A 26,452-nucleotide genomic window follows, 5' to 3' on the forward strand; every position below is an offset into this window, starting at 1 on the left:
AAAGGAATGCCCAAGTAAAGAGGAAGTGGGTGGTTTACTTTGGGATATTTAATAAAGTTTGTACTATCCTTTAAGTTCTTGAAAGAAAAAGATTTGTCAGCCTTAGCACTGTTGACACATTGTACTGGATAATTGTGTGGGGTGTGGGGGTGTCCTGTGCATTGTAGGATGTTGGCAGCATCCCTGTTTATCCAATAGATGCTGGGAGTACTTCCCTCTCCTGACAACCAAAAATATCTGCAGAAACTGCCAAATGTCCCCCTGGAGAAGAGAGGGCAAACCCCACCAGTTGAGAACCACTGTTACTAGAAGGCATGTTACAAAGGAAAAAAGGAATTTGCATTAATAACAGAGCTATAATTGAACCACTTTATACAAGGAGATTTTATGTGCAAATTATTGTTGTGAAAGATTTAGAGGAAAATATTTCCTTGGACTATTATTCTGGGCCCCTTTGGGAAATCAGTGGACTAAGCTGGTGTGATCCTGCAGATTGGAGACTTCAGAGCCTTGGAGAAGATCTCACGGGAAGTCAAGTCAATTACAATTATCGGTGGGGGTTTCCTTGGTAGCGAACTGGCCTGTGCTCTTGGCAGAAAGGGTGAGTACTGGGGAGTGACCTTGATTTTCTTTCTCTAGTTTTACATCCCATATGTCTTGGTAGACTGTCACAAATTTCAGAGATGTATTTACCAGGAGGAATAGAAAGCATTTGATTAAGGTTTGTAGAGTGAAAAATTAAGCACTGCGATTAGTCCCAGTGAAGATAAAGGGTGACCAAAAAGCTGTCATCTGAGCAACTCCCCAGCAGTGCTTCCTTTCCTTTCCTCAATTCTCTATACCACGATACCTGAAAAATAAAATATTAAGAGAAGTCAGTTATTATGATGACAAGGGCAGTGCAGACTATAGAACTGTGTATATTTGAAAGGCTTCCCCTGTAAAAAGCCACATACTTCCTTCATGCACATGATGGTTCCCAGTTTGACAGGTCTCTGAATTCCAGTTTGAATGTTTGTTTCATTGCACCTGTTTTTCTTAATATTATTTTTCAGCTATTTGAGCTCAGGTACTTCTCAGGAGGGTACTTCCTGTTCAGAGGTCGCAAAGCACTTGTGCAAACCTCAGGTGACTGCAGGGATGGAAATGTACTGAGTTTTCAGTTGGTAGCTTCATCCAGGGACAGCAGTTCTGGCACCTGTTGTTCTTGCTTTTTGGATGAACTGAAGCACCAAGGCCCTCATGGCACAGTGTCTCATAGGCAGGGGCTCTGGCCTGGTGGGCAGTTTTGCTCTGTATCTAGTAAGAGGTACCTGCTGCTCCTATACTTCCCTTCCTATTTTCTTGGGATTGGCTTTTGCCTCTTGCTATAACTACTCCCTTTCTTCTTCCCAGCTCGAGCCTTGGGCACAGAAGTGATTCAGCTCTTCCCTGAGAAAGGAAATATGGGAAAAGTCCTCCCTGAATACCTCAGCAACTGGACCATGGAAAAAGTCAGACGAGGTAGAGACTGTTTCCATATGCTGCCATTCCATTTCCTTTGAGAGTAGCCAAGCGGGAAGTTAGCTTTTTTGAGAACTCCTTGACATAAGGCCTATCACCTGGCACATGCAATGTTTTATCATTCCCCAGTCAACCAAGTTCACCCAGGATTCTGAATCTGATGCACAAGATACCCAGAAGTGCTAGAAACAGACTGTGGATAGAGGTTTTTATGGCTCTCCAAGGCTGCCTGCATACTTACAATGACTGATTTGATTACAGGAGAGACCTATAGTTAACTTCACCACTTTTCATGAAGGTGATAGGCCTTGGACTCAACCTTGTTTCATTTGCTTCTACAGAGGGGGTAAAGGTGATGCCCAATGCGATTGTGCAATCAGTTGGAGTCAGTGGTGGCAAGTTACTTATCAAGCTGAAAGATGGCAGGAAGGTAAGGAGGGGAAAACAGACCATTAGAAAGTCTTCCAACCCTTTCCTCCCCTTTCCTCATTCATTCTCTCTCCCTCATCCGCTCTTCTTTTGGTACTGGGGATTGAACCCAGGCATGCTTTACCACTGAGCCACATTCTCAGTCCTTTTCATTTTTTAGTTTGAGACAAGGTCTCTCTAAATTGCTGAGGGTCTCACTAAATTGCTGAGGCTGACCTTGAACTTGGGATCCTCGTACCACAGCCTCGTGGGTTGCCCTTTCCTCATTCTAACTCCTTCATTTGACACCACTAGATTTCGTTTTCTCGGCAGCCACCATTAACTGTCATAATTGTCCCCTCATTAAAACAGATGATGAAAACTGTATAGCTCAGCAGTAGAGAAATTTCCTAGCTTGCAGAAGGCCCTTGGTTCTATCCTCAGCAACACACACACACACACGCAATGAATGATGAAAGCCAGAATAGGCACTTGTGAAACACTTTCCCTTACCCACGTCCTATCTGTATCATTTGAGTCCTTGCTAGGGTGGCAGATTTCCATTCAGATGATGTATGGTATGTGTGTCAGGCTAAGGGGGGTGCTTATGAAATGAAACTTAAGATCTATGTACCAGAGGTAAGTTAACCCACGATTTTTAAAGTCCCTATTCTTAGATGCATGATTGTAGCTGTTATGTGAACAGGCGTAAGTGGCAACTGTGGTAAATGAATTTTCTTTTTTTTGCCTCAGGTGGAAACTGACCACATAGTGGCAGCTGTAGGCCTGGAGCCCAATGTTGAGTTGGCCAAAACCGGTGGCCTAGAAATAGACTCAGATTTTGGTGGCTTCCGGGTAAATGCAGAGCTACAAGCACGCTCTAACATCTGGGTGGTAAGTGTGCTATAGCATGACCAGGCACGAGTCATTGTCTCCAGTTTGTGGGCAAGTCTTCCAGGTGGTGTGCTAAAGCTCACTGACAGCTTAAACAAATAGGGTTGAAGAGTTTCAAGGCCAAGGGGATAGAATAGAAACTTGTGAACTGCTTGATTTAGAAGATCAAGAAATTTTAAAAAAAAAACAGAAGATGAACTATGGACTTACCTGCAAGTTAGTAAAAGATCAGAATAGTGTATGTACCTACTGGAATAGAATTCTTCGAGTTCTACTTGTTGGCAATAACCATGGCATAACCCCTGGCAAGCACATGCACAACACAGATGGATCTGCTGTTCCCATAGTTCAAACGTGAGTCTAGGGAATGGAAGATGAAGCAATTTTCTACATGTTCCCTGGAAAAAAAAATCACTCTGTTTTCATTTTCTTTGAGTACTATATTTAGCTGTTTTTAGAAACCTATTATGACACAAACAAGACTCTAGTGTGTGTAGGAGCCATGAGGTAATTTCCCCTTTGCTAAATCATTACAAGTGTATTGTGTTTGATTATGGACTCTACAACTGAGGACATGGGAGCCTTGAAAGGATTTTTCCCTTCAAAGACTGCTTTTTTTTTTTTTTAGATGAAATGTACTGGATTTTACCAGGGGTGGTGGCATACATCTATGTTCTGAGCAACTTGGGAGGCTGAGGGAAGAGGATTGCAAGTTCATGGCCAGCCTCAGCAACTCAGCAAGACCCTGTATCAAAATTGAAAAAAAAAAAGTGGCTAGGTGTTGTGGTACACGCCTGTAATCCCAGCAGCTTGGGAAACTGAGATAAGAGGATCTTGAGTTCAAAGCCAGCCTCAGCAATTTAGCGAGGTGCTGAGCAACTCAGTGAGACCCTGTCTCTAAATAAAATACAAAAAAGGGTTAGGGATGTGGTTCAGTAGTTAATGCCCCTGAGTTCAATCCCCAGTACCAAAAATAAAAAGGGCTGGGGAGGGGCCAGGGGACTGGGGTTGTGGCTCAGTGGTGGAGTGCTTGCCTTGCACTTGTGAGGTACTGGGTTTGATCTGCAGCACCACATAAAAATAAATAAAGAAAAAAAAAGGTATAGGGATCCAGGAACAGTAGCACATGCCTATAATCCCAACAACATAGGAGGCTGTAATAAGAGTTCAAGACCAGCCTCAGCAACTTAGGCCCTAAACCACTGAGCAAGACCCTGTCTCAAGATAAAAAAATTTTAAAAAGTACTGTGGATATGGCTCACTGGTAAAGTGCTCCTGGGTTCTGTGTTCAGTACTAAAAAATGGGGAGGGACTGAGAATGCAACTCAGAGGTAAAGTGCCCCAGGGTTCAGTCCCCAGAACTGCAAAAAATATACTGGGTTTTTTTAACCTGTAATAAATGTGATACATGTTCAGTGTAGAAGACACAGACAAGAAGAAAGGGGGATGGATAATCACCTGCAGCAACCATGAATGTTTTAGTGTGTTTCTTCCCTTTGTTTCTTTACACATAAGTTTTTTCTTTGTTTTACATAGTCATGGTGAGCATACTATATATAAAATTTGTATTGTGCTGTTTTTTTTACTTAATATCATAAATGTAAGCATTTTCCATGTTGCTTCAGACTCTGTAAACACTTTAATGACTATGTAATATTCCATTAAGTGGATTTCATAGTTTACTTTGCCATTGCTTACTTGTTGGATTTTTAGGTTGCTTTGGGGAAGGCTAAATAGCCATAAAGATGAACAAGGGTTAGAAGACGCAAATACCACATCCTGCATGAAGCTGGCCCTGTTCACCCCCAGCTGGGTCGTCTCTCCCTCTGACTGACACACTTAGCTCATTGAGTCTCTACCTGTTGGAGGAACTTTACTTGTTTACATTGCCCTGTAGTCATGAATAGTACTGCATTTTCTTGTACTAGGGTATATACTCCTCATAGGCAAAGTCCATGTCAGTTTCATCTCAGCAACCCAGACAGCATAATGCTTTTGTACATAATAAGCACTCCATAAATATTTGTTGAAGGAATAAATGAATACTGAATTATGAAAAAAAAATCCCTATCTTAGAAAGTATTTCTTGATGAGGCAGTCACATCTAAAAACTGGTTTCTGCATATTGAAAAGAATATTCTGCAAATTATGGTTATTAAAGAGCCTGTGTGCTAAAGACAGAATGAGAAGAAACAGACATACATAAACTGAAGCAAAGGAGATTTAGGTTAGCTTTTTGAAAGCATAGACTAGCTTTTCTTTAAAAAAAAAAAAATGGAATCTTGCTGGGCATGATGAGTTGTAATCCCAGTATGGAAGGCTGATGCAGGAGGCTCGAAAGTTTGAGGCTAGCCTAGGCAATTTAGCAGTACCCTTTCTCAAAATGAAAGGGGCTGGGGGTATAGCTCAGTGAGAGCGAGCCCCATGGGTTCAACCCCTAGTACTGCAGTGAATGAATGAATGAATGAGGATATAGCTTAGTGGTAGAGTGGCCCTGGGTTCAAGCCTTAGTACTGGGAGAAAATTAAATCTCTCAACTATTTTTAATAATTTAGGTAGGATTTTAACCTGAAGATGGAAAACATGAATCAGTTAATTTTGAAAGGGTCCTGCAAGCCCCTAAAGTTTATATTATACCTTTAATTTGATTTTTTTAAAGATCATGTGTCTGTGTTGTACATTTTTTCCAAAGGCAGGAGATGCTGCGTGCTTCTATGATATAAAGTTGGGTAGAAGGCGAGTAGAACACCACGATCATGCTGTTGTGAGTGGAAGATTGGCTGGAGAAAATATGACTGGAGCTGCTAAGCCGTACTGGCATCAGTCAATGTTCTGGTAAGCTCCATTGCTTAGAACTTGATATTAATAAGGTCATAACACAGAGTTATGGTTTAGTTTCCTTGTGGGCCAGTTAGCTTCATGTAGATGGCAGGAGGAGTCCATTTCATATCCATCCATTCTGTTAGCCTTCTGGTAAAAGAGACCTGTTTGGCATAAATTAGATGAGGTGAATGGATGCGGATGTCACCAGCACTTCTGGCAAAAGAGCTCAGAATTTGAACTATAGTTGGTGATACAAAAGTACAGTATTAGGAATAGACAACAGTATGTTTTATTTTTTCTTTACAGAACTCTAATCAGCCCAACATACAGGAAGGAAAAAGATAGCCCACTCATATGTAACCCTTACAATCAGCGATTTAAAGGCAGATAGGGCAGTTCTTTGGATAAAGTTTAGCTCTGGATAGTCCTGAATCCCAGAGCTAACCTTTTTTTTTAAGGATTTTTTTCTTTGTACTGGAAGTTGAACTAAGGGACAGTCAACCACTGAGCCACATCCCCAGCCCTATTCTGAATTTTTTTTAGAGAGAGAGAGAGAGAGAGAGAAAGTTTTAATATTTATTTTAGTTATCGGCGGGCACAACATCTTTGTTTGTATGTGGTGCTGAGGATCGAACCCGGGCTGCACGCATGCCGGGCAAGCACGCTACTGCTTGAGCCACATCCCCAACCCCCCCTTTTACTGCTTTAAAAGATGGAGTACATAGAAAACTTCAGGGTTTCAGAAGCCTCTCAGTGGTTGCTATTGGGGATATTCTCAGCTGATGGAAGCACATTTGAGGACAGTCACAGTTTTATGAGTGAGCAGCAAAAATTAACAGATGAATTTTAGGTTCAACACATATAAGATACTGCAGTTAAGAAAAATACAGTTATCGGTTAGGGCCTAAGAACAGATTCCAAGGAGGCATTGGAGACTCTTCCCTGAACATACTAGTCCAGTGAGCTACTGTGGCCAAGAAGATAAAATGTAGAGTGCAGAAACAAAACAGAGTATCCTAGATTATCACCCAAAACCATGGTGATGATGTGTCTGTGTCTCAAATATTCTGAGAAGTTCCTAGCATATTAAGGGCATGATGGTGATAGGAAAAGTTTTTAAGAAGAACAATTAAAATACAATGGCCAACTGGATAAACAGGGCCTCTTTACAGAAGGTATTCCAGTCTCTAAAAATGAAGGTGAAAGGTAAATAAAATACCTAATGAAAGCATAAAATATCTCAAATTCCAAGTTCCACAAAAATGAAATACTCTTCTAAGCTTTAAAAAGGCATTTTTACCAGGCACAGTGGAATATGCCTATAATCTCAGCGACTTGGGAAGCTAGGCAGGAGGATAGCAAGTGTGAGATCAGCCTCAGCAATATAGTGAGGCCCTAAAACAGCAAGACCCTGTCTCAAAAAATAAAAAGGACTGTGGATGTGGCTCAGTGGTTAAGTGCCTCTTTTGTTTGTTTTGGTACCATTCAATCCCTGGTACCAAAACAAACAAAAACAGATAATTTCAGGCCAGGTGCCATGGTACATCCTGTAATCCCAGTGATGCAGGAGGCTGAGGCAAAAGGGTTACAAGTTTGAGCCAGCTTCAGCAACTTAGCAAGACCCTGTCTGTAAAAGGGCCAGGGATGTAGCTGAGAGGTAGAGAGCCCCTGGGTTCAATCCCCAATACCCAAAAACAAACAAATAAAAAAACAGTTTAGGACAAGTTAAAGGAAGGGAGTGAATAGCGAAAGTATCCCTTCCCAAATGTGGCAAATGTTAAAAGCATAAATAAATTTCAGAAAAATCATTGTATGAGTATGTGACATGTATTTCCTTCTTAAGGAAAAATAAAGGCTGTTTGGGATAATCCTGATTTTTCATGGTTGTCCCCAGATGTACTAGTGGCAGTAGATAAGTTTGGCATTTCTCTTATTGTTACCCATCCTAAGTTCTTTTTGACATATGAGAGTGCAGCATTGTGAAACATATGTGCTATCATATCGTTCCTTACAGTCCCTTGACAGAACACCCTCTTCTATATCCTTCCATAGGAGTGACTTGGGCCCTGATGTTGGCTATGAAGCTATTGGACTTGTGGATAGTAGTTTGCCCACAGTTGGTGTTTTTGCAAAAGCAACTGCACAAGACAACCCAAAATCTGCCACTGAGCAGTCAGGTAAGGAAACCCAGCCCCTTCTCTTAGAAGAGTGTTCATAAGTAGTGGCCTGAGTTTTCTGAACAAGGGGATTCTGTATTGGTCAGAGGGAACTGGCAGCAAAAGTTTCTCTTCATGTTGTGCTTTAAAAGAAACCAAACCCAAAGTCCTTACTCTTCAGTGGTCTGGGTTCTGGCAAAGCATAGACTCAAATATTATATCTGTCCTAGACAGTGGCTAGCAACTGACTCAACACCTCTGTTGTTTAGTTTGTCTAGAGGGGATGAGAAGACCTCAATGATGAAACAAACCTGAAATTTTTAGGTTTGGAATTTTTTTCCCTTTTGTCTTTCAAAAAAAATTTCTTCATACTAATTTCAAGAACCAGGCCTGAGAACCCTAACTTAGGACTTTTTGTCTCCCATGGGCCCTAGGCAATGAGGCACTGGGGTGAGTAGTTCTTGAACTAGTTCCAGTTCCAGTTGTCAGATCTGAATGCCAGGTTTGCTTCAGGCAGGAGGCACCTCTCTTGGATTGGACTTCCCTCCCACACAGGTCTCATTCATTAACTCCTCGGCATTGTTCCGTGACCTTGGCTCTGTGTCTTTTTGCCAGAGGTGTTTCAAGGGCAACATGCTTTTGAAGAAGGAGAAAGTAAGACATTTTATGGATATGTAGGTCCTTTTCCTGAGTAATTCAAGTGTATTCCATACTCCTTAATTCTGATCTCTCCTGGTAAGTGGATACAGGAGAGAGACCCAGACACTTATCAACTCTAGGTCAGAGCTCCGTCCATTGAACAGTATTATCTGAAGCCTGGTGCTTCTCGGAAGACAAAGTAGCCCTTTCCTATGCTGTGATTCCATTTCATTCCCATACCTCCACTGTGGTTTTCCATATGGAAGTCACTTCTGCTTTGGCTAAACTGTTTCTCTAGCATCTCTTTTCAGTAGAACTTTTGCTGTGATGGCAGTGTTCCATCTCTGCTTTGTCCAGGCCATTCGCCACTAGCCACATGTGGCTGTTGAATACTTAAAAATATAGCACGAAAGGACTGGTATAGCTCAGTAGTAGTACACTTGCCTAGCTCGTGCAAGGCCCTTAGGTTTCATCCCAAGACCACAAAAAATTATTTTAAAGAAGAAATGTGGTATGTGCAAACAAGGAACAGAATTCTGCATTTTATCGGATTTGACATAATTTTCATTTAAATAGCTTCATGTGGCTAGTGGCCACTGAACTGGACCATGCAGCTCTAGAATATTTCTCACAGAACAAGAGCAAGTCTTCTGCAGATTGAAGGAATCCAGATACCAGGAAATATCCATAGCATAAATTTAAAATGAGATAGTGAGGGAAGTTCAGGGTCAGACTGACCAGTGTCTGGCAGCTGGCAAGGAAGAACTTCCCTTGATTTTGCCAATAGAGAGAGGCTAAAGAAGGCCAGAGTGCACTGAGGAACGTAGAAAAGCAAATCATCTAAAAACGGCTTGAAATAAGTCTCGAAAGACAGTTGCCTTCTAGAATTTCCCAAGCTCATAATAACTGAAGTGTGGATTTATTTGTGTGTGTGTTTGGGGGATTGATTGTCCGCAGGGACTGGTATCCGCTCAGAGAGTGAGACAGAGGCAGAGGCATCTGAAATCGCCGTTCCTCCCACCACCGCTGCGGTCCCACAGGCCCCTGTCCAAGGAGAGGACTACGGCAAAGGTGTCATCTTCTATCTCAGGGACAAAGTGGTAGTGGGGATCGTGTTGTGGAACATCTTTAACCGAATGCCAATAGCAAGAAAGGTACGTGTCTCTCAGAGTTCTTAAAGGAAGGTGGGAAGTGTGGGTCGTATTTTACTGACTTCATCCGGTGCCCTGAGATGCATTGTCTGCCCGGTTCACATTGTGCCTAAAGCAGAACAAAGGTATAGTTTTGGCTCAGGAACATTTCTTTTTCACTTGGGACTTGGCGGGGTAGCCTGGGAGTTAGTAAGCTGTTCATTTGGGGTTAGCAGATAGCTGTTCCCACAACTCCTGCCCAATGTTTGCTGGGGCCTAGCCCAGGAAGCCCTATTGTGTGGGCCAGGCCTGGATGCACATGGAGTGAGTTAGAGACCTATTGTTACTCTCTCTCTCTCTCAGATCATTAAGGATGGTGAGCAGCATGAAGATCTCAATGAAGTAGCCAAACTCTTCAATATTCACGAAGATTGAACCGCCACAGTGGAATAGGCAAGAACTTCTCAGTCCCTAACAATGGGTTGGATGGGTAAAGGAACATTTTTTATTCAGCAGACTTTGTGTATATGTGAGCGAATGATCGAGACCTTTGTGAATATTTTCAACCAGTAGGCAAATTCTTAAATGTTCACATCATGAAATAAAATCTGATTCTTCTAAATTAAATTCTGTTCTTTTAAAGGGGGTGGGTGGATGAGGGAGGGAGAAAAGCTGTGCATATCAGACAGCAGGCACTGCTGAAGTGTGGATTTATTTGTGTGTGTGCTTGCAGGATTGTCCACAGGGACTGGTATCCGCTCAGAGAGTGGATACCAGTATTCCCTACTCCACACTCAAAATCCTATCATTCCCTAAACTTCTCTCCTCCTTCCAGACCCCTCTGCCTACAGCACTTGACCTTGTCCTTTCCTCCAGGGAAATTTGCTATCTCAACGAAGACTTTCCTGACCCTTCCAAGGCTGATCCTTGTTTTTGTGTCTTATGTGCTCACTCATGGCTTCTTGGAACAGGAACCATGCAAGGCATTAACATCTTGCTTACAGTTATATCTCCAGAACATAGCACAGATTCTGGCTCATAGTAGGTGCTTTATAAATCACTGTTGGAGCTGAGGTTGTGGCTCAGTGGTAGAGCACTCAACTAGCATGTGTGAGGCCCTTGGTTCGATCCTCAGCACCACATAAAAATAAATGAATAAATAAATAAAGGTATTGTATCCAACTACAATTGAAAAATAAATATTTTTAAAAATAAATAAATTATTGTTGAATGAGTGAACAAACAATACACTTAGTTTTACCTGGAATAACTCCTGTTCTAGAGTTGAACTGCTCCTGAGTGGGCAGAAGGACCCATCTTACAGATACAAAGAAGTGTTCAAAAACCAGGTGCTTCATGGCTAAACTTAGAGATGGACTCCTTAGATAAGTTCATGATCTCTTGACTCATCTGCCTATTGTTCCCCAAACCAGAAACCCACCCTTCTCAACACCTTTTCTCTAGAATTTATAGATGATCAGGGAATACAAATCAAAGTTTCATAAGTCAACTCATTTTTGGCATTTTATTTATTCTTTTTTTTTAAATAGAGAGTGAGAGGAGAGAGGGGAGAGAGAGAGAGAGAGAGAATTTCCAAAATTTATTTTTTAGTTCTCGGCAGATACAACATCTTTGTTGGTATGTGGTGCTGAGGATCGAACCTGGGCCGCACGCATGCCAGGCGAGCACGCTACCACTTGAGCCACATCCCCAGCCCCTATTTTTGGCATTTTAAATTTACTTTTTGGAGGGCATACTGGGAATTTAACCCAGGGGTGCTTTACCACTGAGCTATATCCCCAGTTCTTTTAATGTTTTATTTTGAGACAAGTTCTCACTAAGTTGCTTAGGGCCTCACTAAATTGCTAAAGCTGGCCTTGAACTTGTGTTCCTCCTGCCTCAGCCTCCTGAGCATCTGGGATTATAGGCATGTGCCACCACACCTGGCTTAAATTACTTAACTTTTAAAAATTAAACCTGAACTGAGGGTACAGAGCTCAGTGTGATACAGCACATGCATAGCATGCACAAGACCCTGGATTCCATCCGCAGTACCAAAAAAACTAAAATTTAAAAAATAAAAGTCAGGGCTGGGGATGTGGCTCAAGCGGTAGTGCGTTCGCCTGGCATGCGTGCGGCCCGGGTTCGATCCTCAGCACCACAAACAAAGATGTTGTGTCCGCCGAAAACTAAAAAAATATTTTTTTTAAAAATAATAAATAAAAAATAAAAGTCAACTCATTTCAATTGAGAGTAAATGCTTACTACTTGTAAGAGTCTTATGAATCTTTCCGTAAAGAGAAAATTATTGCTGGCCTGAATTTAAAAAAAATACTTGCTTTAGAGAATTGAAGCTACAACCAAATCCCTTCTGAACACTAGGAAAACAGGCCAGAACTCCATTGTAACAATTAGCTGCACTAAAACAGGTTCTTACTCTGGTGGACACAGGTCAAGTGGTATATGATCTGACATATGATGTACCCAAACTCCTATGTAGAAAACTCATCTGGCATCAATAATTACTGCTTACAGGGGCTGGGCTGTGGCTCAGTGGTAGCATACTTGCCTAGTATGTGTGAGGCATTGTCGATTCTCAGCACCATGTATAGATAAATTTAAAAAAAATAAAAGATCTATCAACAAATAAAAAATATATTTAAAAATAATTACTGCTTACAAAGATCATAAAGAAAAGATCAAATTGTGATCTACCTTGTTTCAGTGATATGTACAATTCAGCCTAATTCTTTGAGTTATTATCCTTGTGTGGTATGTCATTGTAATTCAGTTAATTCAAATTAAATGATCTATTCATCTAATAAGTGTTCATTGCCTACTATAAGCCAGGTAAATGTCATAATTGGAAGATGGATAAAACGTTACCACTGCTGAACATAGTGGCACATACCTGAAACCCTAGCTACTCAGGTGGCTGAGGCAGGAGGATCTCAAGGTCAAGGCCAACTTGAACAACTTAATGAGACACTGTCTCAAAAAAAAATAGTAAGGGCTGGGGCTGCAGCTTAGTGGTAAAGCCCCCTGAGTTCACAAACTCCTGGTGTCAGTGAGTAATGCACAAGTACAATATAATGAGATGTGTCCATAGAAAGACAAAGTACTATGGACATGCCAAGAATAGAGCTCAATGAAAATATCCTTAGCCAACAACTGCTGCTAGGTTACTTACTAAAGTACTGCTTGATCTTTGTCCCCTCCCTGTTAAGAATGTACAGTGAATTCCTGTCACCAATACATCAAATCCAAAGTCTCCAGTAGCATACATCATGATCTTGGCCCACTCTGTGTGTCCAGCCACCTTTCCTATGACTCACACATAGATCTGGAATGCCATTCTTCTTCTCTTTTATCTATCGAAATCATGCTGGTCTTTCAAGGCCCAAACCAAGTCTTGCCTTGATGGTATGATGCCAAGTGGAGTAGTGTCCATGCATGATTTATCTGATCTCTGAAAGTCAAATTTAAGTTTTCTTTCATAACTGATACATAAAACAAAAGTTGGGGCTGGGATGTATATAGCTCAGTGGTAGGGCACTTGCCTAGCCTATGCAAGGCCCCAGGTTCAATCCCCAGCACAAAAATTGTACATAGTTGGGGAGTTACCATTGTGATGTTTTGATGCATGTATACATTGGGTAGTGTTAAGGTCAGAGATCCTTGGCGGTGCTGGAATGGAATCCAGAGCATGTGCTGCTCTACCATTGAGCTTTACTTCCAGCACATGTCTATTATTCTCTAAGTCATTCTAAAGGAATTGTAAGCTATCCCAGACTAGGGAATTTTTATTTCCTCAAGATGGGGACCACATGCCACACCCACAAAACCCTGACAAAGTGCTGAACAGTCCTTGATTGGTTGGTTGGATGATGCTAGATAACAGGGTTGACCGTAGAAAACAATCCTGTCTTGTAGCCTCTGATCTCTGTAATTCAGGTTGTTTATGGGAGAACATTCAGATCCTCATCATGTCACCCCCTGCCACAACTTGCCACTTACCCAGGATACATTTAATTTGCATAGGCCACCAAAGATCACAGGGTCTGAATTCTGACTCCACAGACTAGCAGTGGCAATTGAGGTTTGGCCCTTGATAGCAGCTCTGTGATTAGCTAGGCCACACCACAGTGCAGGACAGGGCAAGTCACGCCCTGGGAAGAAGAGTTGGGGCTTTGCCAAAATACCAAGCATTTTGAGCTCTCCCACTTGATTTCACCCTCCTTTCCTTTGCTATTTTACAAATGATCTCAGTTGGCACCTTGGTACCACTTAGGGATGATAGTAGCCTTTGCCTGGCCACCTATAAGGAACAGCAAGAGATGTCCTAATATTTTAAAGCTGAAGAGGTAGAACTTAGGGAAGAAAGTTTGTGTGATTGGAAAGGGGTCAGATTAAACCTCTGAGTGAACGATGAGGTCAACATATGTGATTTTTTGTTGTTTCTAATCAACGAGGCCTGTTTTGGAGACAAGAGGCTTAGAACAGAAAGGGATGGGGGTGGGAATACACAGTGACCTACTACAGGCTGCTTCCTTGAAGGAAAACCAGCAGCTTCTCTAGAGACCCATTTATACAAAGGAACTCTCCCCTCCCTTCCACTACTACCCCTTCCCTTCCCGTTCCTCTCAAGTTTGGCTGCTGCAATATCCCTTCTGTCCCTCCTTCCCTGACTCCACCTAAAACAGAGTACCCTTGCTGCCTAGAGATTGTTGGGACTCAATCCCAGTGCCTTGCTCTCTGGGCAAAGGGGAAGTCCTGCCGGGCCCAGAGGAGAAGTAGGACTGCCTCTGGCTTCTTTCCCATCTTATCAGGGAATTTCTGGCGGGCACAGACACACGTACACAAAACCACACACAGATACATGCAGCCCAAGCCAGTGATGACGTCCCCCTGCCTGGCTGGTTCTACATATGGGTGTGACTGGGTCAGAGTACAGGGAGGGCCTAAATATTTAGATACTGAACTGCCAAGCCCTGGTTGGAAGTGCGGGATCACCTCAAAATGGACATTTTGAGAAAGGAAAGCAGTCCTTGATATTCGGAAGCTGGCCTGGTATTGCTGGCAAGGCCTTGGTGTGGCTGCCAATTGGCTTGGCACTCATATCTGGGTCTGGGTGTTTTGTTGAACATGGATTCACAGGACATTGGCATCATACAAGGTCACTGTGTGACCGTGATGCACCAACACACAAAAAAAGAGACCACTCCACAATCGTGTGAATGCAAACAAAAACATCAATATTGCCCAGACCACAAAAATGATCCCCCCAGTTTGGCTAATCTGAGTGACTGCTGCTTTGTTATAGCTCTGGTGGTGGTCTAGCCTGCCCTCCTATCCAATTAGAGGATTATCCCTGCTTCTTTTTTTAATATTTATTTTCAGTTATAACATTATCTTTATTTTATTTTTATGTGGTTCTGAGGATCGAATCCAGTGCCTCATGCATGGTAGGCGAGCATTCTATCTCTGAGCCACAACCCCAGTCCTATCTCTGTTTCTTGACAGTATCCAATCCAGAGTGAGTCCAGCTTCCTTAAACCCTGCCCCCAAACCCCCCAACCTAACTGGAATCCTATAATAAGTCCATTCTAGGACCCGCTTCCTGAGACTCCCTGTGATCCCCTATGGTGAGCCTTCTCCCTTGCTGCAATGAACAATAAGTGCAACTTGCTCAACCACCAAGCATTCCTGGAGACCTTTGGCAGAAAGGCATTGACAGTTGGGAGACAAACAGCCAAAATCTGTTCTGGAGGCCCATTGCCAGATGGAGACCCTAGGAATTTTGCTAGTCCTATTCCTTCTTGAAGACCTCATCTAATCCCAGTGGGGCCTCCCAGGTCTGCAGTCTGTCGTCTCAGTTGGGAAAATCCCAGGAGTCCCTTCTCATTTTGGCAGACAGTGGCTGGCCTTCCAGGGAGGTTCCCACCTAGGATGTCTTGGCATTTGCAATACAACCCAGAGATGCTTCTTGGGAATCACCTAACATGTACTGGGCTTAGAAATACACACAAAAATGTATTCACTGATGTCACGTTGCTACCAAATAATTTTCTGACAACTACTGCATGCCATGGTACTATGCAAGGCCCTGGAGATAAAGAACTAAGTAATATATAGTCCCAACCTTCAATAGCTTTATAACCTAATGACAGACAAGCCAACGGGGACTATCAGTGCTGGGAGAATGATCAGTAAGTTCCAGTTAGAACTGTAGTGTCCCTCAAATTGTCTTATTGTCCTGCTTCTGTCTACTCCAGGCTTTTCTTTCACTGACCAAACCATGGTTCTTTCCCATTTTCTGGTTGTATGCCAATGGAACCTAAGAACAGAACATGGAGAGTCCAATGCTGGATAGAGGATGGAGTTGACAGTCTTTTTGCCCAAAGAGATTAGACATCTGACTTCACTTTTCCTCAAGCCTTTTATTCTCCCTCCTTCCTCTTAGAACCTTGGCAGCCCCCTTCCCCACCCCTGACTTCAATTTTCCTTCTCTCTTCTTCAGGTTCCAATAAGTGCTCCCTGCCCACATTTTTTCTCTGAAGTAGTAGACCTAATGGAAATAGCATTCTTGGGGGTTTGAGACTTGTTTCTGCCACCTACTACACACATGGCCTCCGGCAGCTACTTTCCTAGGCCTCAGTTTCCTCATCTGTACAAGGAGGAGAACAGACTAGATCATCTTTCTACCTTCAGCCCTAACCTGTGCATGGAAAAGTCTCTTGGTGCTTCATGAGTTCATGGCTTCAGTCATCTGACATCTCTAGATGCCAGTGGAACCTGAAGCCTTGGGCAAGTATCTCCCCACCATGGCTCTGCTGCCTCTTTGCCTCAACTAGTTTCACAAGTTTGTTGGTTTGTTTTTTTATTTTTCAGCTTGCAGCTTCTTTGAACTAGCAAGTTACATCTGGACCTAGGACTCCTAGAGATTTCACCTTGCCTTATTTCACCTCCATGGAGAGTCTGACAGCCTCAAAACTGGGTTCCATGAAACACAGCAGCCTTTAGCCCCTAAAGTTTGGCTTCAAACAGGATTTCTTCAGGAAGGGTTTATAGTGTGACTGTTCTCAGCAAAGATCCTACCACATGTATTCCTACCCAGCCATTTAATATTTCCCAATTCCCAGCAAACACACCTCAAAGAGCTGGTAGGTGGACAGGTACCATAATCCAGGGCAGTTCTCAAGTTGATGCCAAGATAGGAGCTCAGGTTTGATGCCCAGCATTGCAAAAACAACAGTAAGATCAACATCCCTCAGACCACATAAGCTCCAAGTTTAGCCTTATACCTCCCCCTCCTTGCTCTTTGTCCATGTCGGTGGTAGAACTGTGCCCTGAATTACACTGACAAGTGAGTCAGGAAGCTTGAAAACTTTAGCGCCATGCTGTTACCATTCAGACAAAGGAAATGACACTCACAGCAAGAATGACAATCCATTTCCATGATTTGCTGGGTGGGAAACGATGCTTAAGGACCATGCCCCTCCAGAAAGAAAAGGGAGCTTTAGGTATTTCTGAGGCCAGCAGAGCTCCAGTTTGAAGCCTTCTCTAGCCTGGGCCTGAGGCCCTCCACCACCATGTTGAAATTACTGTTCCAAGCAACTAGTGTGGGATTCTGGTCTCCCACTCCAGTGATGAGACACACCAATCCTATGATCCTTCCACTGTCTTCAAACTAGGGGCATGAAGGAATGGGGTTAAAACTGCCTCAAAGTCACCACCATCCCAATCTGAAATTGTTCTAGTGACAAGTTCCAGGAATAAAAGCCACAGTGACCTGTCAGGCCATAGCTGGATGCAATGCCAAGACAGTTCAAAGCTCATAGCACAGTTGTCATTCTGGTAGCACAAGCCCTTCTGAGCCCCTACCCGACCCCAACCAAACACTTGTGCTTGTCTATTCACTGGAATAGGTGGTGCTAAAGAAGAGAACTCAGCTTCAGGTGAACTCCCTAGTCTGCCCTCAGGCCTGTGGAAGGAAGGGGGTGCCCAGCTTCCTTCCCCTCGGCAGGCGCTTCCTGTATGAGGTGGCTAATTGCAAAAGGATACCTTAGTGGGAGCTTTGCCCAAAGTTGCAAACATGAATTCCCATCCCCTCCCGACAATTTCCATGCGCCCCAGAACAGTGTAGAGTGGCGGGCGAGGCTGGAACAGAAGCTTGGCGGTCTCCACGGGACCCGGCCGGATACTTCCCTCCCAGCTGCCTTGCCAAAGCCTTCCTTGGGAGCCCTGAGCCGTCCTTGTTCGCCTGCCGGGACGGGAGGAAGGGGGGGCGGGAGCAGGAAAGAAGAGATTGAGGGGAAGTTTCAAGGGGTGTGCCGGGCAGCGGGGAGGATTCTCATTCTCATGAGTCAGCGGATCGGGCCCAGTGTGACTTCACTGCTTCCCGAGAAGAGGCGCCCAGGGCAGGAGGCCGCTCAGAGTGCAGGAGCAGGAGTGAAAGGTCGGAGCACCGGCGGCCTGCGCTCTGCAGTGCACGGGGCTGAGCGACTGTGGCCAGGCCGTTTGGGGCTGGGGTGGAGAGGGGAGGCCTTGCACCAGCTGGGAACGCAGGGGGCAGAGAAGCCAACCTTCCTTCTGGGACGCCAGTTCCCGCCGCCTCCGCTACAGCCCGAGTCGCCGCGCCGCGCACGTCCCGCCTGTAGGTGGCGCTACAGAGGCGCCCTGCTCACGCTCATCGGGGAACCCGGGGTTGGGGGATGAGCACGGGGAGAAGGAGGGTGGCAAGGAAAAGACATAAGGGACCAGGAGAGCTCTTGCTGCTCCTCAGGTCTGACGCTGGGACTCAAGAGAAGGCTGCGCTGTCACCCAGGACTCAAGAGAGTCGCCCTGCGGCGCCAGCGCCCCAGGCGAAGGGCTGGCTCCTGCGACGCTTCTTCATAGTCCTTTGGGCCACCTCCCAGGCCCCGCAGAGCTCGGGGCGGCTCTTAACTTCAGCAAAGGGATTGTGGTTTCAGGGCCGTCTTTGCAACCCGGAGATGGTGCGCTTGATCCGCGGGCAGTAGAATGGAAACTTTGAGTCGCGTCTCCAGAGCTGGGGGTGGGTTTCCCTGAACAGCCACTCGCTAGCCTGGTTCCCTTGAGACTGAGAATGCATCTCCAGCACAGGGTTATAGACTGTGGCCAGGGCTGGGGCTCAGTCTGGGACCAGGACTGGGCCTACATGACAATTACGGGCTCAGCCTGAGACAGGATCTCTAGCGAGCTTTAGAGATCCATGCTTGTCGATCGGGTCTTCTGGAGCTACATAAGAAAAAAAAAATGCTAAGAGGCCCATCTGGGGCTCTAACTCGAAACCTCGGTCTCTGTAGTTAGAGTTTTGTGTCCTAACGAATCACAGGCCCCGAGCTCTGGAAGTCACTATGCTGTGCTGGACCTCCCATGGCTATGACCTATGGTTCATGGTTATGCGGTGACTGTTTAGTTAACAAATTGAGAATATCAGGACAAAAAAAAAAAACTCTGTGGCTAGACACCTCCCAGCTGAGGGGGAAAAACAGCTAGGGACTCTAACCCATCCTTCCTAGAGACTAGAGTGGCCATTTCCATGATACAACTTTACAACAAAATATATGGGTAGAGTGAGTCCCTCTTTTTTTCTGTGCCAAGAAATAAAAGATACACCCTGTCCTAGTGTTCTGGGTGACTCTTCTCCCCCTCAGTCCATCCAGCTCTCCTGCTTTCAGGGTGTCCAAACCCATCTGAGAAAGTTGTCTAAAGATTTTCCATAAGGAGGAAAGAGGGGAAAAACCCAAAGGATCCTAAACATTCCCAGGTTTCACTGTGTGCCAGGAGAAATACTGTCTGTCTCCCGCCCAGACCTCAGAGCCCGGGCCTCCTTCCTACAGGGCGGTGCCCAGCTATTCCTGGAAACCCCCTCCTTTCTATTAGCCCCCTCCCCAAGATGTCTCCTCCCAGAGCACAAGGAGGGAAAGGGTCAAATTGGCAAAATTCAATGCCTCATGTCCCCTCTTTTGCCCCTTCTCTCTGCCCCCATCATGATCCTCAGTCCTGAGCCTATGCCTTCCTCTGATGCCACCTTGCCAGCTTCACTCAGAGCAGGACCTGAGTTGAGAGCCCTCCCTCGAGCCTGGATCTGTGCCCTAAGAGGTGATTGGGATGAAGATCTGATTTACAAATTTGTGTTAATGTGATAATGGGCACTGACGGGGTCACATGCTAACCACCAGCCACGTTCTAGCCCAGCCTCACAGCCTCAACCCCAAGTCCAGGCTGCAGGGATGGGAATTTCAGGCTGACTAATCTCCTTTGCTGGCGGGAGGGGGTGGGGGAGGAACCAGAGCCCAGGGATGATCCCAGGGTGCTGGTGCTTTAGTTCGAGCTGCTACTCCAGTTTCAGTTTCATCCTTGGCTGACACTTTCCTCCAACTAGTGGAATAGCTTTGGTTTCTCTCCAGCCCCTCTCCCCTCCCCTGCTACCTCCCTTTTGGACTGCTAGCTTCCCTCAGTCAGCCCTTTGCTTCATGAGGGGAGAGATGGGAAGATAATTTGGCAGCAAAGAGGAAAAAAAATGTACACGTGGACACCCTCAGACACACAGGCTCACATACCATACTGCCTTGCAGATGCACACATGCACACGCCCCCCGCCAAACACACAAGCACACATGAGGGGACTGGACACTGATATCCAAAACTGGGCCCACAAACACACACACAATCTCCGAACACAATTACACCCTCAATCACATCTGTGAGACCCACACAGATACACGCATAGGCAGGCAAGGCCCTAGCAAAGACCCACAGGCAAACTCACGCACTCTCTCACACACAGAGTTGCAGCAGCAGCCCAGTTGGATGGCTTCCTCAAAAGAGGGCTGGAAAGTTTATTTGCTGCCAGCAAAGGGGCCTAGACATTCCGCGAAATGACTCACACTGCACCTTTATAGACATTAAATGTTGTATTTTTCTGCATTAAACAACAACAACAACCTCAACCCGTGACATGTGGGCAGGGTGGGGAAACTGATGTGTGGCTGCCTTCCCTTTGGGGCTGTGCTATCCTCTGTCTAGCAAATGTCTCTGGCTTGACCTTGCTTCCCTGTGGGATGGGGCAATCCTCAGAAAACAGGACCAACTAACTTCTGATACAACCATCAGCCTGATCCTGCCCTTTAGCAGGATGTAAAGTGGGGGTCTAATGAGCCCCTATCACAGCCTCTTATCCCACCCCCTCATCCCCAGAACCAGATGTTGGGGGTCAGGACCCTATGCCCTCAACTGGGCATCTCAGTCTGAGCTCTTCCCCATCCCCTTTCTCTCTTTCTCTCTCTCTCTCTCTCTCTCTCTCTCTCTCTCTCTCTCTCTCTCTCTCTACCTCCCTCCCTCCCTCCTTTCCTTCTCTGTCTCTCCTCCCCCCCCACTTTCCTGGGGATTAGAACCACAGGTGCTTTACCACTGAGCTACATTCACAGCCCTTTTTATTTATTTTTTATTTTGAGACGGGGTCTCACAGAGTTGTTTAGGGACTCACTAAATTGCTGAGGCTTGCCTTGAACTTGCAATCCTTCTGCCTCAGCCTCCCAAATGACTGGGATTACAAGTGTGCACCACCATAGCAAGTTAGTTTGAGCCCTTTCTGATCTCTCCTATTCAAGCACCCTCTCTGACTCTCCCAGATCTGTACTTACTGCCAACTCTTTCCACAATTCCAGGGGCACCATTCATTTTATAAAATATGTAGAGTCCCATATGGGACCAGAACCCCCTCCCTTCTCCCAGATCTCTTCTCCATCTTAGGAGGAACTATCAGCATGATGGCTGTTTAGTGTCCCTGTTCCTAAGACACTCAAGGGTCTGCAGAAATCACTCAGTGCCCCTGTGGCAACATTTCCATTTGTTGATATTCTGGCCCATCTGCACTGGGATGTGGGCAGTGAGCCAAGGCCAGGGCCTCCCCAGTTTCACTCTGAGGACACATCAGATATCAAAAAGATGACACAAGATAGGTATTGGGCTAGCAGATGTTGAGGGCCGAAGGACTAACTGTAGCTCCACTGGGCAGTGGCCCCAAACCCTTGAATGCTGTATTGTCTCTGGTATGTGCTCACAGCAGGTGCCTGCACCTCAGCCCTGGCCCCAGGAACTTTTCCAGACAGTCCTCTTGCTCCAAGATAGGGGCTGTGGACCCATGAGACTAGAGACTCCTGGGGGCTTGCAGTCATTTGCAGAACTCTGTGAGAGGTCACTTCTTCCTTGTTCTTTTCAAATGAACCACAGTCTTGGGTCCCTCCCCCTTCCCACCTCCCAAATATGCTGCCATCCCAGAGGGACAATGGAAGGGCACTAAATCTGTTTCCTAAACACCAGCCCTGCTACTGGCTGTGGGTACAGTGCTTACAAGCAGCCACCGTGCCCAGGGTTAACATGCCGAGTGCCAGATCTGGGGCACTGCACCTCCTGTTGGGAGTCATTTCAATTCAGGCAGTCCCCCGTACTGTTCTATAATCCCCCAAGAAGTGAGACCCACACTGTTATCTGATGTGTTTTAGGGGTTCTCATGGTGCCAGGGCCTGTTTAAAGGGCAAATGTAGAACTCTCTATTTTAATCACTGAAAACTGAGTGGGGCTGAGTGGTTTTCTGTGAGCTCCAGTCAGGCATTGTCCCTGACCAAGGAAGTTGGCAAGACAGATGAAAAATCATGATCTGGGAAGTTGCTACCAATTCCATCCCCTTATCTGCCTGCATTATAGCTTGGGCACAGCACCCCAACCCCTATCACAGGCCAGAACAGCAGGCAGTTATCCTGTTATCCCAGAAAAACTTTGGTATAATCTAGCCAGGGAAGGAACTCTATTTTGCAGCTACTCGACAAGCTTTATCTGTACTAGAGATTGAACCCAGGGTTGCTCTACCACTGAGCTACACCTCCAGTCCTTTAATATTTTAAAAAATTTTGGGGAGAGTGTCTCACTAAATTGCCAAGGCTGGCCTTGAACTTGCCATCCTCCTGCCTCAGCCTCCTGATCACAGGTGTGTGCCACTGCACCCAGTGAGGACCTTTTCATGTAAACACAATAAAAGCAAACCTGGGGTTACTGAACACAACACAAGTATGACAACTGGCTTTACAGAAAGAATTATAGAAGGATTCTCCAGGCTCCTTTGAAACCATAACTTCTCTCTAGTTTTTGAATATGTTTTTCCTTCAAAGATATGATGGACTGATTGACAACTTTCCTAGCATGTACCTGTGGTAGAAAGCAAGGGCTACAAAAGTGGTGGCATTGTGGTGTTTTGTTCTGGTCACAAGTTTGACTAAAATTTGTTGAGGCCAAGGGGTTAAATGAAGAAAGAAGCAACCAGGCATCTTGTCTCCAAAGAACCTGGGGAGGTGATGATTTGCAGAAAAACACGAGGCCATTGGGCACCACTTGAAAAAAGAGACACAAAGAGGGACTTGAAATGTTGTCAAGGTGGAGGGCAAGTGAATGAACAAGTGAGAAGTTTGCCCACAAGCTGTGGGCAGCTGGGAGGGCCCTCAGTTCCTGCCAGGATCCAGGTTCTGAGGCCCTGACAGCAATCAGTCATGGTTGGAGAGTGGGGGGAACAGGGAGGAAGGAGAGAGACTGCGCGTCCACTGCTAGATGGTACAGCCTAGGCATCCATGGGCAACTCAGACAACCCGAGAAGGGGAATTCCTGCCAACTCAGGGAATGAGCCATTGGCAGAGACAGTGTGGCTGTTGTCAGGAGAATGGTGATCTCAGCCTGGCTGGCCCCACCTGGCTGGGGCTCACCTAACACCTAAGTGGGGAGCCAGGTGGGGAAGCGCTGACAGGCTGTGGAACATGAAGGTCATGGAGAAGGGCATTTGGATGGCCCATGGATCCCCAAGGTGAGGCAGACACAAGATTTTTTTCAAGGTGGGAGGAGGGATTTGCTTTGGCTACAACCCCCATATCATGGGGCAGCCATTAGTTCCAAGTGACTGAGGAAGGTGGGAGTTTAAGGGATTCCTACAAGCCCTGGTCAGTAGGTCCCTGGCAGGCATTAGGGCCAGTCACCATGAGCTGCTCCACAATGCTGAACACTTTCCCTGCTCTTCCAAAAGGGAGACCTTGCCTTGTGCTCCACCTTGAGGCTTCTGCCCTGGTTGAATCCATATACACTCACAGGAGGGATCCACTATTACTCCCTAGCAGCATTTGCCCTGGTCCTGGCACATTTTCTCCCAAGACCTGGGTTGAGGAAGCAAAATGAGGATAAAGATGATGCTGAAGACAGTCAACATTTACTACACACCAGGCACTGCCAGAGATACAGATTATCTCATTCAGTCCTCATCAGACCTTGTGAGGTAGGCTTATGATTCCCAATTTTTAAATAAGGAAAGTGAAGACAAGTGCTGTGATGCATGCCTGCAATCCATCCCAGCAACTCCGGAGGCAGAGGCAGGAAGATGGCAAGTTTGAGGCCAGCCTCAGCAACTTAATGAGATCCTGTCTCACTAAAATAAAAATAAAAATGGCTGGGGATATAGTTCAGAAGTACTGTGTCCCTGAGTTCAGTCCCCAGTACCAAAAACAAAACAAAAAAAAAGTGAGGCTCAGAGAGTTTAAATGACTGGCCTTAATAGTGGTGCAGCTAGCTGGGCATAATGGCAATGTGTATAATCCCAGTGGCTTTGAAAGCTAAGGCAGGAAGATTGTAAGTTCAAGGCCAGCCTCAGCAACTTAGCACGACCCTAAGCAACTTAGTGAGACACTGTTTCAAAATAAAAAACATAAAGGACTGTGTCTCAGTGGTTAAGCACCCCTGGTTTCAATCCCCAGTACCAAAAAAGGAAAAAAGAAAAAAACTAACAACAAACTAATGGTGCAGCTGGAATAGACAGGGGTCTGTCTGATGTTACAAACCACTGAACTCAGACTGCAGATATAGCTCAGTGGTAGTGTGCTTGCCTGGCATGTGCAAGGTTCTGGGTTTGACCCCTGCCACCCAACACACAGAGACCACTAAACTCTTAGCAAAGGGTAAATATGTTTGTGTGTGTCCATTGGTGAATTTCAAGATCAAGGTAATAGGGTTTAGAGACAGTTGAGACCTACTGCAAACAAGTCTTACAAGCAAGAGCCAGCAGAGAACTGTGTGTCTCCAGAATCCCTTAAAAAATAAGTGGAAAGTTGTTCTTAGTCCTTGTTTAAGGGACTTGGCTATGGGTATCCAGGAGGTATTAGGGGCCATTGTCCCAGTCCAGTCACTACATCTTTCCTTGGCAACCTGTAATCTACAGCCACCTTTGCTACCATCATCTGCCACCACCACCCCTGTCCCTATCCCTGTGCCAGGGATCATCTTTTCCAAGGCTGAGGAGCCAGACAGATGCTAGTGGCTGGGTAAGTCCTTGAACTGCAGGCCCTTTGGCCACCCTTATGCCTCCGAGGGCACTCCTCCTCTGAGGTCCCTTCAGCTGCTTTCTGCCAAGGTCAAGGCCTGGCTGGATCGCTCCTCCAGACCATGTAGAGCCATAAGGAGTGACAATTTCCAGCAAACTCCTTCCCAGAACTTCATTGCTGCTGAACCAGGTGGGAGCTGGCATGGGTGTGGAGGCGTTTCAGAGGAGGGGCAAAGGGGAGATAGAATGGGAGACCGGTTCACATGGGCACTTCAAGTAGAGCAGATTGGCTTTGGACTGGAGAAGAAGGGTGGGCAGGAGCTTTCTCCCAGCACCACGACTCTGGTTGCCTTTGCACCTGCCTTGTCAGCCACATTCCCTCAGGCCCCTTTCCTGATTCCTATCCTCCCTGCCTTCCTCCGCAGGAGCCTTGGGTTGGACTTCCTAGGAGTCTCGGAAACTCTCCTGTCACACAAACTTCAACATTCATTTGACCAGGGATTCCGCGGGGTTGTCTAAGTTTCCAACTTAGAGCCTTTGGGTATCACCTCCCGCTGGGCCCGTGCGGTTTGCACACAGCAGGCGCTTGTTAGTGTTCATTACAGGGCCAGAGGCAAAGGCGTCAAACGAGTGGAGTGCACAGGCCCAGGTGGTTGGACGCAGCCTTCGAGTCCATTGGGAATAGGTTACTCCGCGGAACTTTGCGGGGGGGGGGGGGGTTCCCGCCCCGCAAGGGCCCTGATTAGGGTTGAGGGCCCCGGGGCTCGCCCACAGTGAGCGGAATGAAGAGGGGGGGCTGACCAGGGCAGCGTCACGCGACGTGGACTCTGCGGGAGCCCTGCCCCAGCTGTTCCCCGGGGCGAGCTAGCCGCGAGGGAAAGGAGAGGCCGCGCGGGCCCCTGGCATGGCTCCTCCTGCCGTGCTGGCGACCGCGGCGGGCCGGGGGTGGAGGGGCGCTGTTTCCACCAAGATGCCTCGTCCCTCCCTCGCTCCCTCCTCCACCCCGCCCGCCCGCGGTCCCTCCCGTCGGTCCCTCCCTCCGGCTCTTCCCTCCCTCTCGCCCAGCCTTCTTCGCGCCCGCCCCAGCCGCCGCCTGCGGGGACGTGTGTGTCTCTACTGCAATTTCCCCTTTCGTTCGGTTGTCTCAGTGCAGGTCTCCGCTGGCTGGCGCCCCCTCCCCGGGCGCCCCCTCCGCCCCCTCCCTCGCCCGGGCCGGCCCTCCCCTTCGTGTACCATTTCCCGCGGTGTTCCACTCCGCCCCCCGACTCGTTTTTATCAGGGGCGCCGCCGTCTCACCTGGTATTTGCATCTCGCCCTCCAACTTGCCATTGGTGGCGCGACGTGTGGGAGAGCCCTGCGCCTCGCCCGCCCGGACCAGCCTGCCCTGGCGCCGAGGTGAGTCACGGGCGCGGGGCGGCGGGGGCAGGCGGGCAGGGAAGAAAGAGGGAGGGAAGCAGGGAGGGGGACGGCGGCCCCGGCGGCCGCGGGGACGGAGCGGGCGCCGCGCTCGACTTCCACTTCTC

General features: G+C 46.5%; 2 protein-coding genes and 1 long non-coding RNA gene across 9 annotated transcripts in view; 2 read left to right on the forward strand and 1 right to left on the reverse strand.

Annotated features, from left to right (window-relative positions):
• Nucleotides 1–10,180, forward strand: part of Aifm1 (apoptosis inducing factor mitochondria associated 1) — a 35,106-nt gene extending 24,926 nt beyond the window's left edge. For 3 of the 4 annotated variants that reach the window (XM_021722358.3, XM_005319309.5, XM_040285320.2), the window contains 8 exons: nt 493–601; nt 1,396–1,503; nt 1,845–1,933; nt 2,665–2,805; nt 5,498–5,640; nt 7,681–7,805; nt 9,381–9,577; nt 9,917–10,180. In XM_021722358.3, coding sequence (XP_021578033.1) covers nt 493–601; nt 1,396–1,503; nt 1,845–1,933; nt 2,665–2,805; nt 5,498–5,640; nt 7,681–7,805; nt 9,381–9,577; nt 9,917–9,988 — 984 coding nt within the window. In that variant the 3' untranslated portion in view covers nt 9,989–10,180. Of the gene's footprint in view, nt 1–492; nt 602–1,395; nt 1,504–1,844; nt 1,934–2,664; nt 2,806–3,433; nt 5,641–7,680; nt 7,806–9,380; nt 9,578–9,916 lie in introns of those variants that run through there. The other variant, XM_078034289.1, reaches the window with a different exon arrangement.
• On the reverse strand, nt 356–26,392 carry LOC144371688 (uncharacterized). Its single transcript, XR_013431685.1, has 2 exons — nt 26,226–26,392; nt 356–850 (listed from the first exon to the last, which is right to left on the reverse strand). It is a non-coding gene; the product is annotated as an uncharacterized LOC144371688 (long non-coding RNA).
• The window catches only part of Elf4 (E74 like ETS transcription factor 4), a 41,510-nt gene continuing 41,036 nt past the window's right edge, over nt 25,979–26,452 (forward strand). For 3 of the 4 annotated variants that reach the window (XM_078034286.1, XM_078034285.1, XM_078034287.1), the window contains exon 1: nt 25,979–26,324. The gene's annotated coding sequence lies outside the window, so the exon portion shown is untranslated. The remainder of the gene's footprint in view (nt 26,325–26,452) is intronic. The other variant, XM_078034288.1, reaches the window with a different exon arrangement.

The sequence above is a fragment of the Ictidomys tridecemlineatus genome, chromosome X (assembly GCF_052094955.1).
Source record: "Ictidomys tridecemlineatus isolate mIctTri1 chromosome X, mIctTri1.hap1, whole genome shotgun sequence".
In the NCBI taxonomy this organism is placed as follows: Eukaryota; Metazoa; Chordata; class Mammalia; order Rodentia; family Sciuridae; genus Ictidomys; species Ictidomys tridecemlineatus.